The following is a 16,378-nucleotide window of genomic DNA, read 5'->3' on the forward strand; positions in this document are numbered from 1 at the left end:
ACCGAATCGGTAAATATACCGATTCTGTAAATGAGATGCCCCCTACATGCCAAATCCCAAATACCGGTCGGTAACGGCCGAAATCGTCCGTTACCGACCGGTAAATGGCGACCTATATCTGGCTCCAAGTCTTTTGCAGAATGCTATTTTATGCAATATGATTAGGGCGACCAGGCTTCCTGAATTTCCGGGTACAGTCCTGGGTTTTCACCAGTGTCCCTAGAGATTTTGGCAATTTTGGCTCCTGTCCCGGTTTTTAGAGGGGGTCAACTGAAAACAGTGAGAGGCACCTTTTAGGTGCCCTGAAGCTGTGCTACTTAGCAGCTGTTATAAGTAAGCAATTTAATTAACAAGTATGATGCTGGTTTTAGAAATTACATTCTATTTATTTTCTTAGTGCCTCTCCTATGTTGATGAGAGCTTTCATTTTGCGCCGCTCCCTCTGTTGATGTAAAAGTAGTCCTTCTACTTTTGCAATATGTACCGGTATTTGGTTCTTAAGATTTGGTCACCGTAAATATGATATTTTATAATTACTTGTAGAGAGCATGTGCTTCCAGGGCCGTCTCTGGGCTCACGGAGGCCCTGAGCAGGGAGTGTAGGTAGGGGGCCCGAGGCCGCCAAATCCCTGCCAGGGGCCGCCACGCAAATATGTATCTAAGGATATATATTGGCGTGGCGGCCCCTGGGGTTTGGCGGCCCTGTGCAGGTGCACAGCTTGCACATGCCTTAGGCCGGCCCTGTGTGCTTCCTTCGGGTTTCATGGCGCTGTGTAGTGCAATACCGGTTTATGTGTTTATTGACTTTAAAGCACACACACACGTGCTGGATACATTTCTCCTATACTGCAGCAGAGTGTAAACAACGTCAACAGAAAGGTAATTGCTTTTTGTAAACTAGTATTGCGGTGAAGGGTGACTCGCATCTCTGTTCTCCAGGGGCACCTCCTCCACTAGGGCGGAGGAGCGTCTTCCCACTGCTTTCTTGCCCTGCGAGAAAGCCGCCCAAACCAGTCATGTGCACTCTGCACTTCTCCTGCATGGAGAACATGCCATCACCTACAGCTCCTGGCTGGGCGGAGTCCCTACCAATATCAACGCTCCAAGTGATTGGCTTAGGGGAGGGGAAGGGAGGGAGGCGGCCTCCTTCCTGTTCCTGTCGGAGGCAGGATAGCATGAGCAGTAAAGACACAGGACCTGGCGCACAGAAAAGGTTAGTTAACATTTTTTTTTAAATTATTGACCACTTCCTCCCCCTGTCCCCCCCTGCCCGCGCGATCCTGTGCCAGCTCCCCCACCCGCGAGTCATGCCAGCCGCTACTGTTTTCCATGTGTATCAAGTATGTTTGTCATTTTATTCTTTTAAGAAATGGATTTGCTGTTTTGTCCGACATGAAATAAGCATCTTAAAAAAAATTCAATTGTGCCTAAAAGCCTTTTTAAGTTCTTATAAATGTTTGAAACATTGCCAATCAGGCATGCACGTGGTCTCTTTTGAGACCTTTAATCATAAAAAAATAGCAGGGCTTTGCACCGTGTCAAGTTATGAACATCTAGTTTACACACAAGAGCCCCTCCCGAACGATTAACCTCTGCTGTGCACAGCACAATGTCATGTGAAACAGGAGCATTTCAAACATGAGTTGCTTCTAGGACAGGAAGACAAAGTAAGATCTGAAGGGTTGGTGAAAGGAATGGACTATGCAGCAGAAATTATAGATATATTAAACTTAATACATACTTCTCATATCCCACATATGTCTATCTTATTAGCTACATCCTTTTTATATCTTATTAGATGTATTCACAGCACCAGGTACTGCGACAACATTGTAGATTTGTAGACAGTAGTTAACACCCACATGTATAGTCGTATGTTAAGTGACCACCTTACTCCAGGTCATTATAGACATTGTCTCCAGTCCTGAACTATTCACCTACAAATCGTGGACTTCAAGTGTGTCAGTTTAATTAGGTCTATAGATGCAAGACAGGACTACAACACCCAGAGTGCATTAGGCTATCACACAAAAGTCCACCACTGAAAAAAATGTCCAGAACGACCCGGAGGCAGGTGGCCAGTCTAGTTCGATGCTGTCTGCATGGAGAGCCCATAAGTAGCTGGTGACTAAAGAGAACAAGTAAAGAAATCTCTTGGAGCGGAAAAGCAAGACGTGATTTGGGTAGCAGGTCACTACAGAGCAATCACATCTTAAAGTGTGTTAAAAACACATCTCCTTTCACCATCCAGTGGTATTTGAGAGGGAATAAAGGGCTATGATCGAGGGTACGTGCCCCTATGTGAAGGAGTCTGACCCCAGATGAAACCCGACACAGGATGTGCCACTCATGGAGAAGTGTGGCTCAATGGTTAGAGCAGGCAGACCTTGATGCAGAGCTCTGGCCAGGGACCAGGGTTCGATTCCCGCCTCGGCGGGTCTCCGGCTCATTAATTCCCCTGACTGGATATTCTCGCCTCAGTGCCTGTTCTGATCATGGGTCCCACGCTGCAACTCTGGGCAATAGCTTGCTTAGTCTCCACAACGGCCCCAAAAGCGCTGGGATGCCTGGCTGCACCTGGGGGGTGCCCAGGAGTGGACATTTCCCAGGAAAGCCAGGAAGGGTTCCTAAGCGGTATACGGACAGCGCCGGGACACCTCCGGTGGAGGTAGCTGTGCGCTTTACAAATTCCGACATTTACATTTACATTTACTCCTGTCTCAGACCCTTCAACCAGCCTACGAATGCCTAGCTTCAAGACTGTGACACATCCCCAACCTTGAAGAAACTTCCAGCAACATAATAGGGTCTTGGAATACTGAAATACAGGTACAGGAAGTGTTTCGTCCAGGATCACACAATTTGTGAAGATTGGAAAAATTACTATTTAAACCACTTGGGCTCCTTGATTCCAATACATGTGACTTTGCTACTGAACCACAGTTTCCACCAGATAAGCACAAGAATAGAGGTTACTTTGAAGGTTATATATGGGGATCCTTTAACATCATATGGACTAGTTGCTTTTGGAATGACGGCTAAAGTGGGATTGCTGAAAACACGGGCAGGTGAAAAACAGCAGTTAATGTTTGAAGGCCTCCTATCAGTCTTTGCTTGATTCCTTTGTTTTTATACCCATGTGCTTCTTCTTTCGTGCATCCATGGTGTCACTTGTAACGATCAATAGTTGAGTTTAGATGGTGTTGCGGGAACTTTGGTAATGTGCACTAAGATTCTAAAACTTGGCTGCCTCCCGGACAGATTGAAAATAATCTTCTCTTTTATCCTGCACCCGCCTACAAGCAGCTTGCTCTCGGCCTGGTAATGTCAAGGTTGGATTACTGCAATTCACTCTACCTAGATTTGAACAGGAATGCGCAGTATACACTCCAGCTGGTGCAGAATGCCCTTGCGAGACTGGTTCTGGACATTCCCAAAAGACACTCAGCTGCCAAGGGTTGGGGAACCCTCAACTGGCTTACAATTAACAAACGCATCAGCTTCAAATCTCTTTCTATGGTCCATAAGGCTCCCTATCTCCCCTACCCAACGAGAGTAAAAGCCATGTTTAGTTGGTACTACCCTGGCAGATCTCTTCGCTCATCTTCTAACCTACATCTCTGCGTACCTAGAACAACCAGGAAGAGATGGGGCGACAGAGCATTCTCTACTGCCGCCGGCAAGCTCTGGAATACCCTTCCAAAAACACGAAGGCCATTTCCCAGCACCTGCCCTTCAGGAAGGTTCTCAAGACTTGGCTATTTTGCAGGTAGCCATCTCCTATATCGTCTTCTCTTAGGGAACCTCTTTTGGATGGTAGTCTACAGCGCCTTGATGCCCTTGGGTAACTGCTGCGCTTTACAAATTCAAAAATCAAATCAAAACACTACAGCACAACATTTTTTTGAGGAGTTGAGAAGATGAAACAATTGTTTTTTTTTTCTTGAGACAAGTTGGCGCAGATAGTGAATAGAATTTGAACCTGATAAAAACAAATTAGTCATGCATCCTTCTGAATTCATTAAAGCACCACTTAATGGGTAATAGCAAAGCCTGTTATTTACATACAAGGGCATGACCTTCCACCAACCAACTAGACACCTACGATCCACATCCCTCTTCTTAGCAGAGACCCCCCCATCCCCCTCCCCGGATATGCCAAAGCAGCAGCGGAGGACGCTCCTTCTCACACCTGGCAGCCAAAGCGTGGAACGACCTTCCCCTGCACCTCAGGACTGCCTCATGGCTCCAGCAATTCATGAAAGGACTCAAAACCTGGCTGTTTGAATGAACGGATCACCACAAAGCAGCTAGCAACTCCAGCGCCTTGAAACCCTCACGGGTGATTTGTGGCACTTTCCAAATCCTTGATGGATTGACAGTGTGGTGAAGTAACAAAAGTGCCATATGCAATGCTCTACAGAAACAACTAGTCTACTTTGAATTGTAACAATGTATCTGCAAATAAACTATTACATCACTTTAGGAACAGCAGCTGATTGGATGTTTGCTTCTCTCACATGTGCAGAAAACAAAGATGTCTCACCAGATAGCAACGCAGACCTCCTGGTGCTTCTCACAGATGGAGGTGATTTCACAGGTGCTGTTGCAGCGGCCCTCATTTTTGCAGGTGGATTCTCTCTCATCACAAAACTTACACAGCTTATTGATAGCTATTGATCCATCCGGGTTGGATTGTCTGAAAGTCTCTGTAATTACACAGACAGAAAGAAGAGCTCAGAATGAACAGCTTTATTACATAACATTTTATCAGCTTCCCACTTAACTCTTTTATGCTGTACTTTCTCTTGGTTACCTGGCTGCCCTTAGTCCATTCAGAGGAGAGTTTGTCAGTGCTGATGTCCTTCTAGTATTAAAGGAGAAGTGATTTCCTTTTTAGGACGTGCTGGAGGCTGCTTTAGCTAAAGACTGCTTTAGATGTCTGCAGGCAGCTCAAGTCATTACAAAAAACAAGTGCACGAAGAGAGAGCCATTGGATAGTCCTCTTTGTTGCTGAGCCTCTTTATGGCAGCTTAGCTGCTGATTGGTCAGCAGCAGCCTTGCCCGGCCTAGTGTTTCCACTGCAGTGCATTAACAGTGAAGTGTCCATGCACTGCAGTGGAGGTGACTTGTTACACAATTCTCTGTGCCTTGCAAAAAGCTCAGTTTAGACATGCACCATGACCTTTACATGGACTGATTGTCTTTCCCATGCAGAGCAAATGTTGCCAAATTCTTTATGTCATGGCGGTTTAACTGTTGTAATAGTTTATATCTGCGATTATGCAAGACAGTGTTGTATGAGTTACAGGGAATGCAGACCTAAGCCTGCTTTTGCAGGGACCGTCCCCCAAATGTATAAATTATCGCCAAGCAGACGGTCATTTATAATTCGGGCTCCCAGTATTCTGTTTTTTACTGATTTTTACAAATAACTACAGGCAGAAAACCATTTATTTTCCTGTCTATATTTACTTTTAAATACATAAAAATAAGGAAAATAGACCTTCTTTGGGTGATTTTTTCTACTGTCAGTCATGAGTGCCCGGTCAGTAAGTGTACAGATTGAGAGGAGAGATGTAAAAAGACAATAGATTTCCCAATTACGAGCAGATCTACAGTTAATTATGCTATTCTACAATGCAAGTGTCTTCAGATAATGCGATGCACTGTATACTGCTGAAACCATTTGGACATTCAAGTGCGTGTATATATTTATCAGTCAAATAAATGTGGAAAAATACCCATTGCTGCTTCATTTATACAGAAAACACCAAATATAAATGGATGAATACAAACAAAATGAGCAAAAAATAAACATGGATAAATACAGACAGAAATGTCGAAAAAATAAATACCATTAAACCGGGAGCCCTATTTATAATGCATTGGCAAGGACCACCGTCATGGTTTGGTGCAGGGCTGTATCAGCAGGACCCAGCCCTGCACCAAACAGAGTTTTCTTTTCTATTTTCAAAAAGAAAATACAAAAACGCAATTTTCTTTTAAAAAATAAAAAGTGTAATGCTCCTCTCCCCATTGAAGTCATCTCTCTTAGCAGGAGGAGCTTTATTAGCATTTCCTTACTGCCAGAGTTTGCATTGCAGTGATGGACAGTAAAGAAATTTTATTTTGAAAGTTTTATATAGCGCGGACAAGATCCTTTCAGATATCAGAGCGCTTTACAAAGAGAAGTACATGAGGGAGCATGGTTAACAGATAAATCAGTAGGTCAATTAATACAAATAGGTGGCAACTAAGCCCAACATGACATGAGTACAAAATGGTACAAATAGGTGGCTACAAAGCCAAACATGTGAGTAATAAGACAGTTCATACAAATAATCAAAAGGGTCAAACATGTAGTATAGATCGGTGCAGAGTACTAACAGTGGTCAAGATAATAGTTCAGGTGTATTTAGCCATGAGGATAGCTTTTACTTCATTTTTAAAGAGTGTGGTGGAAGAGATAAGCCTGGTTTCGGGCGGGAGAGAGTTCCAGATCCTAGGCGCCATTCCCGAGAAGGAGCGCTTATATGTTTTTTCCTTCCGGAATCTTAGAGGTTTCAACAGAAGATTGTTTGTGCCTCTGGTGTTTCTAGCTCCTCCAGAGATTGTCAGTTTCTGAGCGAGGTATCCGGGTGAGTTTAGATGTACCGCCTTGTGTGTCATGCAGGCGATTTTCAGATGTATTCTAGCTTCAAATGGCAGCCAGTTCAGGGATTTCAAGTCAGGGGTAATATGGGAGTGTTTTTTTGACCCAGTGATGAGTCTCGCTGCAGCGTTTAGAGAAGCTCTTAGGGGTGCGGTTGTAGTTAGGGGGAGTCCACAGAGGGCGATGCTGCCGTATTCAATTCGAGGGATGACTAGTGCTTGTACTGCGGTTTGGAAGTCTTTGGCTGGGAAGTAGGGTTTAAGTTTCCTCAGAGTGTTGATCTGGAAGTTTGCTCCCTTTGTTGCCTTGCTGATATGTTGCTGCATGTTCAAATTGGTGTCGAGTGTTATGCCTAGGGATTTTGCTGAGTCCACGATGGTGGGTTGGACATTGAGTGCGGTTAGGACTTTAAGTCAAATTTGAGTGGTGGAGACCTTCGCTGGAGGTGAGATCAGAAGGAACTCTGTTTTCAGGGCATTGAGTTTGAGATGATTATCTGCCAGCCAGGATTGGGTGCATCTGATCGTTGAGTTCAGGAGCAAGATGTCCTTGGGGGACTGTAATTTGAGATAAAGTTGGGTATCATCTGCGTACATGTGAAAGTGTACATTGGATGCTTGTAGCAAGGTGGTGAGCGGTTCCATGACTAGGTTGAACAGAGTTGGGGATAGAGAGGATCCTTGGGGGACACCTAGCGTTACGGGTATTGGCGAAGACATCAGGTTGTTGCTCTTGAATTTCTGCGACCTGTTGTGAAGAAAGGAGGTGAACCACTTGAGAACAGTTCCAGATAAGCCCATTCTTGTGTTTAGGAGCTCAAGTAGATTCTCATGTTTAACGGTATCAAATGCTGAGGAGAGATCAAGGAGGATGAGCAGGCAGGTGTCGTTTTGGTGTAGCATTTGAAGTGCGTCGTCAATTATGTGAGTCATAGCCGTTTCTGTACTGTGCCCTGCTCGGAAGCCTGACTGGTGCGGGTTGAGGAGATCAAATTGTTCAATGTGTTTAGACAATTGTAGTTGTGCGCATTTTTCCAGCAGTTTGGCGAGAGTGGGAATATTGGTAATGGGACGGTAATTGTTGAGATCAGAGGGGTCGGCTGTAGGTTTCTTTAGGAGAGGTGTGACCTGACCAACTTTTAGGGAGTCAGGTATGCTTCCTTGTTGGAGAGAGCTGTTGATAATTTTAGTCCAGAGAGGGATAAGAAAGGGGGTAAAGTCTTTTACTGCTGCAGCAGGAAGGGGGTCCGTGAGGTGATTGGATGGTTTCAGGGTGCTGAGCAGTTTGCCAATTTCTTCTTCTGAGTATGTGCCAAAGGTTGACCATGTGGCATTGTTTTTTGGTTCAGTGGCTGCTAGGCACTGGGGTTTGGAGTAGAGGCTTGCGTCAATGAGGAGATCGCTCTTTATGTTGACAGTTTTTTGGGTAAAGAAAGCAGCGAAGTCTTCACAGGATGGTGCCTCACGCGCAGTGATGAGTGGTTGGGGTTGATCCTTGGATTGTGATCTGATTAGCTCAAACAGTTTTCTCGGACGGTTTTTTGCTTGGTCGAGCTGGAGGCTGAAGAAGTCTGATTTTGAGCGTTTTATTTTCCTGAAGTAGGCGTTTCTCTTTTTCTTCAGATCTTTTAGGTGCATTGCCGAGGGAGCTGATCTCCAGGTACGCTCTGCCATTCGCATGTCTCGTCTATCTTCATTGAGTCTCCCGTCGTACCATGGATTAGAGATTTTAGTAGAGGCTCTTTTTAGCTGCAAAGATGCAGCCTCATTAATTATAGAGGTCATAGTGTTGAGATAATGGTCAGTCAGTGTTTGAACGTCCGTATCGCCTGTCGGTGGCAGTAAGAGATTGCACCTGTTAGGGGGTATAGAGCCTGGGTTGAGTTTTTTCATGTCTCTTTTCCAGACTTTGGGTTTGGATACTTGAGCCGGGTTAACTTTAACTTTTTCATTGATAAAGAATGTGACAGTATGATGATCTGACCAGTCACAGGGTTGGATGGAGTCGAGTTGGATAGATTCCTCTTTGGAGATGATCAGGTCGAGGATAGAACCTTTCTCGTGGGTCGGGCTGTTGCATATTTGGGTGAGGTTGAGGGCATCGAGGAAGTTTTTAAGACTATTTACCACCGCGTCCGGAATTGGTTGAGATCATATCCATGATTTGTTGGGAAAAGGTGAAGTTGTCCCTGGGTGGGTGGTAGATGCTGTGAAGAGAGCATATCGGTTTGCCCTCACTGATAATATCAAGGCAGATGTATTCCCAAGTTGTTGGGGATGGTAGGGAGGTAGAATTGACTTTCTGAACAGAGAGGTTATTCCTGTAGATGCATGCGATTCCACCACCTAATTTGCCTGCTCTGTCTAGCCTGATAATGTGGTAGTTGGGAGGAACCAGAATGTCCATTATAGGTGTCGAAGATTCAGTTAGCCAGGTTTCGGTCAAGATGATTAGGTCAAGGTCCCTTGATAAGAGGAGATCAGCAATAGCGGCAGAGTGTTTCGAGGCCGATCTACAGTTGAGGAGAGTGCATTTGAGACGAGGTGTGTTGAGAGTGGTAGACGGTTCTAGAGAGAGAGGGACTTTTCTAAAGTCATTGGGGATGGAGAATCTGCTGTTTAGTGTGGGGGGTCTAAGGGGATTTGAGTGTATCGTGGGAATGTTGAGGTGTGGGGTGGTTGTGTTATTTTGGGGGGCTGGGTCATAGGAGCGGAGAAGGGTGAGTGTGTCGCGGTCAGAAGTAGAGTTGTGAGTGCGACGAGGGCGGTTGTTGCGATTGCTAGCTGGGAGTGAGGTCAGGTTGGGGGAGAGTTGAGTGAGAGAGTTAGTCGGAAGGGTGGGGGACCCGTTGGGCGGGGAGGTGTAGTTGTGTGAGGGGTTGTAGGGACGACGAGGGGGACGAGGGCAATTGCTCCGCCTATGGGCAGTAATTGACGCCCGGTTTGGGGCGTGTTGAGTGAGGGAGTCAGCTGGAGGGGTAGGGGACAAGTTGAGAGGGGAGGTGGGTGCAGGGTGTATGGGGTGGGTGGCGAGTAGTTCCTTGATGTTGTGTATGTCTTCTTTGATCTGAGTAAGGGTGGCCATGACGTAGTCCATCGTGGGGTAGGTGGTGGAGGTGGGGGCGGCAGTCAGAGGTGAATGGCTGACCAGGGAATTCGTGTGCAGGTGGGAGTGTGGGCTGGTGTTCGAGGAGGTATGCGTTGTGTTGGTGTACGGGAAGGTGTTAGGGAGGAGAGATGTTTTTGGCGGGAGGGGTGTGGATGAGGTAGGGAGGAGGTTGGTGGTATGAGTGAGGGCGTTGGTGGTAAGAGTGAGGGCATTGGTGGTAGGCGGGGGGGTCAGGGTGTAGGCTGGGAGACTGATAGTCATGGTGGGGGAGCAGGAAGGGTAATGGGGGCTGAGAGTAGGAGGGGAAATGGGATAGGGGATGGTCCTGTTGTGGGGAGGGGGAGTTAAATTAAGAGAGGAGGTGTGTCCTGCGTGGTTAGTTAGAGGGTAATGGGGACTGAGAATGGGGGGGATGAAGGGGGGGATTTGTCGCAGTGCGTGTTGTTCTGGTGCTGGACTAGGTTAGGTGTGTTGTGTGTGAGAGCTGTGCTGTTAGGGGTGAGCGTAGTGATGATGCCCGCTGTAGGTGTGAGAGGAGTGTTTATGGTATGTGTGGAGGTCTGGGGGTTGTTAAAAGGGGTGGGGGTGTGAGTGGTGTAAGAGGGGGAGCGATCTGTGTCTGTGTTTGAGGCGTGTGTTACAACTGCATGGTGCTGAACTGGGCTAGAGGGGTTGTGGGTGGGAAATGGGCGATCAGGGGTGGTAGGTGTGTCCCTGATTGAGGAGTATGTGGCTGTGAGGTCATGGTTGGTGGGACTGGAGGGGATATGAGTGTTGGACTGCGAGTGGGAGAGGTGCTTTTTGAAGGTGGGGAACAGGTTGTCTAGCAGTTCCAGGTTCCTGTCTGTGGATTGAGCTAGGACAATCCCGTTATTGTAAATGGTGATGGTGGCTCTGCCTGGAAAGAGTTGGGATGGTGTGATGGAGAGAGTTAGGCTGTGAGCGGATTTCCTGGTGGAGGAGACGGTGAGTAGGGTGAGGAACGCTTTTCTCCATTGAGCTCTGCGTGTGGTATGGAATATGATATCAGTGTTCAGGGATCCAGTGACCGGTGAGAAGTAGGTGTCAGCAAAGGGGGTTTCAGGTTGTGACCTAAGGAAGTTGTGTTTAAAGCGTTTAGCGGCTTTTTTGGTGAGTGATGGTGGGTAGTTGATTTTATATGTGTGATTGCCGATCGGATCCATGTTGCGATGATGCTTTAGGAGGGAATGGGGGAGTGCAGTGTAGTGGTACACTTGTGCAGGAGAAACAAATACATACAGTAGGTTACGCAGTGCAAGAGTAGTACTAGTGATCAATCAGCATAGCCCAAATGTAAGTGTGTGCAGAGAAACATATACATACAGTAGGTTATAGAGTACAAAAGTGGCACTAGTGATCAATCAGCATAACCAGGATATACGATTGTGCAGTATAGCAAATACATACGTTATTACAGTATAGCAAATACATATGATATTACAAAGTAAAGCAAATATATACGGCATTACAAAGTACAAAAGTGAAGTAAAATACTGGGAAAAGGGTACAGATGCAAGTATCAAGTTACACGGATCAAAAGTGACCCTAAGGGGCAGAAGTGACACTAGTGATCAACCAGAGATATATGGATCAAGAGTGGCCCTAGGGGGCAGAGGTGAAACTCGTGTGCAACCAAAGATATATGGGATGGTAGTCGGTGCCTTAGAGAGAAGAATGAAAATGGATGCAGGTTGTATAACTGTGCAATAGTGCAGGATACATTAGAAGTATATTAAGTATGATGTAGTAGTCTGTGCATAACAGGAGAGAGAAAGTAGGAATAGAAGTAGGTTACATTAGGTGTATATTAAGTATGAGGTAGCAGTCTGTAGGAATAGGAGTAGGTTACATTAGGTGTATATTAAGTATGAGGTAGCAGTCTGTGCATAACAGGAGAGAGAAGGTAGGAAAGGGGAGTAGGTTACGGAAATGTGCAGAGTAGTGCAGAATACAAGTGCAAGTATAATACTGATAGAATATAGAGATAGGATCCAGATACTACAATTTGCGTGAGTCAAAACTCAAGAGTCGAAAGTGACATTGGTTGTCAAACCAAAAAAATATGAGGTAGCAATCTGTGCATTTACAAATGTTCAAAATACAGGTAAAAATGGCACTAGTGAGGAACCAAAATATTTGAGGTAGTAATCTGTGCATTACAAATGTTCAAAATACCGTTATAGGTATAATACTGCAATGATATGCAAACACTCTTTCATATATAAGGTAGCAATCTGTACATTACAAATGTTCAAAATAAAGCTAGGAGTGTAATACTGCTATGATGGCAAAACACTCTTTCATATATGAGGTAGCAATCTGTGTATTACAAAAGTTCAAAATAAAGCTAGGAGTGTAATACTGCAATAATAGGCAGACATTCTTTCATATATGAGGTAGCAATCTGCACTATACAAATGTTCAAAATATAGGTAGAAGTATAATACTACGATCATAGGCCGGCATTCTTTCCCACTAGTCTAAAATACTATAGTCCAATAGAGACTAGTCTAAAATGGCCGCCAAATAGATCAGATCGAGACAGTAGTCCTCTGTTTGTTGCTGTGCCGGCAGGGGAGATAGAGATATTAGTCCTCTGTCTGCTGCTATTACTTTAAGCACAGGGGAAGAGATTACACTTTCTGTTTAAGCAAGCAGAGCTCAAGGCTAGCTGGGAGGAATTCTTATCTCTGTGTGGGGGAGTTAAGCTGAGGGGCCACGTGGACAACAGAGGTACGGGGAGATTTATAGCTACAGTTTTATGGCCCCAGCCATTTTGAACAAAGGAGTTAGATTTTTTAAAAGCGAGCAGGCGCGTGGCTTGCTCCCGCTGATCCCGGTGATCCTCCTGCTGATCCCGGTGCTGCGACCAGCGTCCTCTGCTGCAGTCGGGAGGGTGTTCCGTTGTTGTTGCCTCGACCCCCTTCGGTCCCGGAGTATCTGCTGAGATGCGACCCCCTAGCTCCCGATCTCAGCATCTGCCTCTGTTCGGGGGTGGGGGAGGGGTCCGGTGTGCGTTCCGCTTTGTCCTTGGTGCTGGCTGTGGAGGATATCGGGTGGCGACTACCAACGTCCCGAGCCTCTCTCAGCCCTCCGATGTCACTTGGGCTCCTCTGCTGTGGTGTGGGCCGTTCCCAACGTTGTTCCGCGTCCCAAGCCTTTTCCAGCTCTCCGTTCCTGCAGGGACTCCTCAGTTGTGGAGCTGGCGGGTCACAGCGGTGTCCAAAACGTTACTCCTGTTACTCTTAATACGGGAGAGATCGCTGGCTGCCGCTAACAGGGATATACCCGGTTAAGGGATCCCAAGCACGGGGAGCTCCTTCGGGAAGCTCCTACCAGGCGGCCATCTTGATCATATGTCTTTAAAAAGAAAATACAAAAACGCAATTTTCTTTTTAAAAATAAAAAGTGTAATGCTCCTCTCCCCATTGAAGTCATCTCTCTTAGCAGGAGGAGCTTTATTAGCATTTCCTTACTGCCAGAGTTTGCATTGCAGTGATGGACAGTAAAGAAATGGCTATATGGCTGCCCTTCCCGATAGGGTGAGGGAACATATAGCCATTTTACCAACGGATTTACTCTGTGGGCCGTCTGAGAGGTATGGCTATGGCGGTGATGGAGTAGTCACAGTTGTAGCCTAACCTATAGTCCACCCACACTTAAATTGAGCGGGCGGACCATTATGTTGGTGGTAAGGATACTTAGTCAGGTAACACCTGTCAGTAACGGGCAGTGAAAACTACAAAATGGCATCTTGAATTACAACAAACAAACTCCTATGCTCCCAGAGCCTAGATTATACACCTCCTGCCCCTCTGTCTATTATTCAGTTCCTCCAAAGAAATGATTTACCTTCTCTCGCTCCTTCGTTTGGCCAGTTATACCCCTCTCCCTAGCACCAACAGAGTCTCATTGTGATACCCCCATCTTGCACAGCATTCTGCTAATTTCTAGTTCGGTTTAGGCTAAAATATGCTATATTAGGCCTGTGAAGACAAGTTCTGCAACCAAACATTCAAGCATACCCCAGACTACTTTGTCTCTGGAACAAGAGCATCTGGAGGTGGCTGAAATTCAAGGAAATAACGACAGTATTGACATACTTCTCTCCAACCCAAATTGTCTTCCTTGTTAATCAACACTTTGCTTTTCTGTTCATTGGGTCTTTCTTGATTGAAAATCTTGCTAGAAGGCCCACAGTCAGATCTAAATATAGACCTCCACATATTTCTTTGAATTCTGGGGGACCCCGGAGCTGCAACGGTCAGCTTTCTAACCCTCTGATGGACATTTTTGATTGTACCAATATTGAATTAGAAAATCCAGTTGGTCCACAGCCTTGACACAGACGGAAGAGCGATCATGCACAAGCAGTGTTTTCAGGGTATTACTATCAGATCCCTCAAGATTCAGGGACACAGTGGCAATCCAAACAATCTTTCATTTGTGAACAACGCACACAAAGATAACGGGGAATGTAGATTAAAAAAAATATTTTAATATCCCCAGTCTAATGCTAAAAATATGAATGGTAAACACACAGTATATAAAAATAATAACAATAATGCATGGTAGGACATTGGAATGTTGGTAGGTCCATTGATAACAATGGAGTGCTCCGGGCTTATAATGGCTGGTATAAGCCCGGACCTCCAACATTCCAATGTTTCTTTGTTCACAGCTCTGGCTCTGAACAAAGGGTTCAGGGAGCCTGAGGGAATTTTAATCCCCTCGCGCTCCCTGAAGGCTTTGTTTTATTTGTTAGAACATTCTGCCCTCCCCCTCTTGCTCCCTGAATGCTTTGTTTTATTTGTTAGAACATTCTGCCTTCTAGTGGCAGAATGTTCCAATAGCCTTATAGCCCTTCGTAGCAGGGCTATACCGGCAATTAAAGTCCTGCTACTTTGTTAAAGTCCCTCGCCTTCGGCTCGGGCCTTTAACGCTGCAGCGGGCCTTTAATAGCCGGTATAGCCCGCTACGGCGGGCTACAAGGCTATATTATGATTACTGAAAACAAGTAGGCCATTCCGAGCAATTGAACAAGCTGTTTCCAGCATCCTAACACCTTAATGCTATATCTAAGTACAATTCTAAATTGTAGCTACAGCATTAAATAGCAAACAGCCCTTTAAGTTTCTCAAGATGGATCATAGATGCCTCTGAACAGCTCGTTCAGCTGTTTCTTATCGGACTTCATCAGGGAGAGGAAAATGTGTACATTCGGTCAGGGATGTCTTCAGCACTCCTCATGGAGTCAGAAACCAGTCCTCGGACTGAGAGAAACTAGATCTTCAATCTGACACAACCTCTCGCAATGCTTCTAGCAAGAAGGCCTGTCCTAATCAATGGTCAAATCCTGGAGTTTGAATAGAATTTGACCACTGATTCTATCTCATATTTACAAAATAAAACAGAGCTCAGAGACACTGTATCTCTTACCAGACTGATTTAACATGGCGAAAACCATGTCAGATCTAATCTCATGTTTAGTTTTAATTGAGGTTCCATGTTGTTACTAATGAAAGTGGCAAAACGAGGGCTTAAACAGTAAGCAGCCAGGATGAACTCAGCATATTTTGTGGGCTGCAAGGAAAGTCAGACATTCTTTTACAGATAACAGACGGCAGGTAGACCATGAGGCAGCAATAAGCTAACTAAAATTAAACCATCATGGGGTGTTCACAACAATATTGGCACTACAAATGTTTTTTCCCCCTTTTTATGAGTATTTTTTTGAATTTAGAATTCAAAGCAACACAGCTCAAGCAGAGGTGCCCGCTACAAGAATCCATAGCAGAGAAACATATGAAACAATGGTGCACAGGTGCAAAACACTCTTACATTAGAATCAATACATTTATTACCACAAAAAACTCAGAAACTCGTATCAATGTGAACCTCAGCCATTCCATATAGATGCCATAGGAGGAAAAGAACTGGGCAAAAAGGAAAACGGGACATCCAGAGCAAAGATAAGCGCAAGTCAAGCCGAAACTTCTCCACTAATACCCATTGGTCCACCCCAACCTGGGGTCGGTATTTATCAAGCAACTACTTCATCAGTTAAAAATGTAAGGCCAGATTTGGACTTTGGTAAAGAGGGTACTCAGTTGCCAAAGTGAAGTTTCTCCCGCTTCGGATGCAATTTTGGTATATAGACGGTGGAAACTTCTCTGTCTCCACCACCAACGTACAGTTTTGATGGCCTGTGTAAGGGTCATCTGAGGTTTGGCCATGTGTTCACCCGCCTTCTTTAGAGTGAGCGAACACATGGCCAGTTTACACAGTCCGTAATTGCCAGGTAAAACCTGGCGGTAACAGGCAGTGAAAACTACAAAATGACCCCAACACTATGAGAGAAATCTCCCATGGCGAGTGTGTCAATGCTTTTTTAAAATTTTCTAAAAGAAAATCCAGCCGTGGGATCTGTTCAACTATATTCGGGTTAGGAACCTGACAAGCACTCGTCAACTACATTCGGTTTAGGAACCCGACAGCCAGTGGATAACTATATTTGGGTTAGGAACCCGATAAGCACTGGTCAATTACTGACAGGCAGCAACACTGGATGTTCAAAAATGACTTCTAATGAGTC

The 16,378-nt window shown here is 45.4% G+C and overlaps 1 protein-coding gene across 1 annotated transcript in view; it reads right to left on the reverse strand.

The window, feature by feature from the left end:
- TGFBR2 (transforming growth factor beta receptor 2) overlaps positions 1–16,378 on the reverse strand; it is a 202,491-nt gene that overhangs the window by 54,986 nt on the left and 131,127 nt on the right. The window contains exon 8 of the mRNA XM_078663940.1: positions 4,546–4,708. Coding sequence (XP_078520066.1) covers positions 4,546–4,708 — 163 coding nt within the window. The remainder of the gene's footprint in view (positions 1–4,545; positions 4,709–16,378) is intronic.

The sequence above is a fragment of the Lissotriton helveticus genome, chromosome 10 (genome assembly GCF_964261635.1).
Source record: "Lissotriton helveticus chromosome 10, aLisHel1.1, whole genome shotgun sequence".
NCBI classification, from domain to species: Eukaryota; Metazoa; Chordata; class Amphibia; order Caudata; family Salamandridae; genus Lissotriton; species Lissotriton helveticus.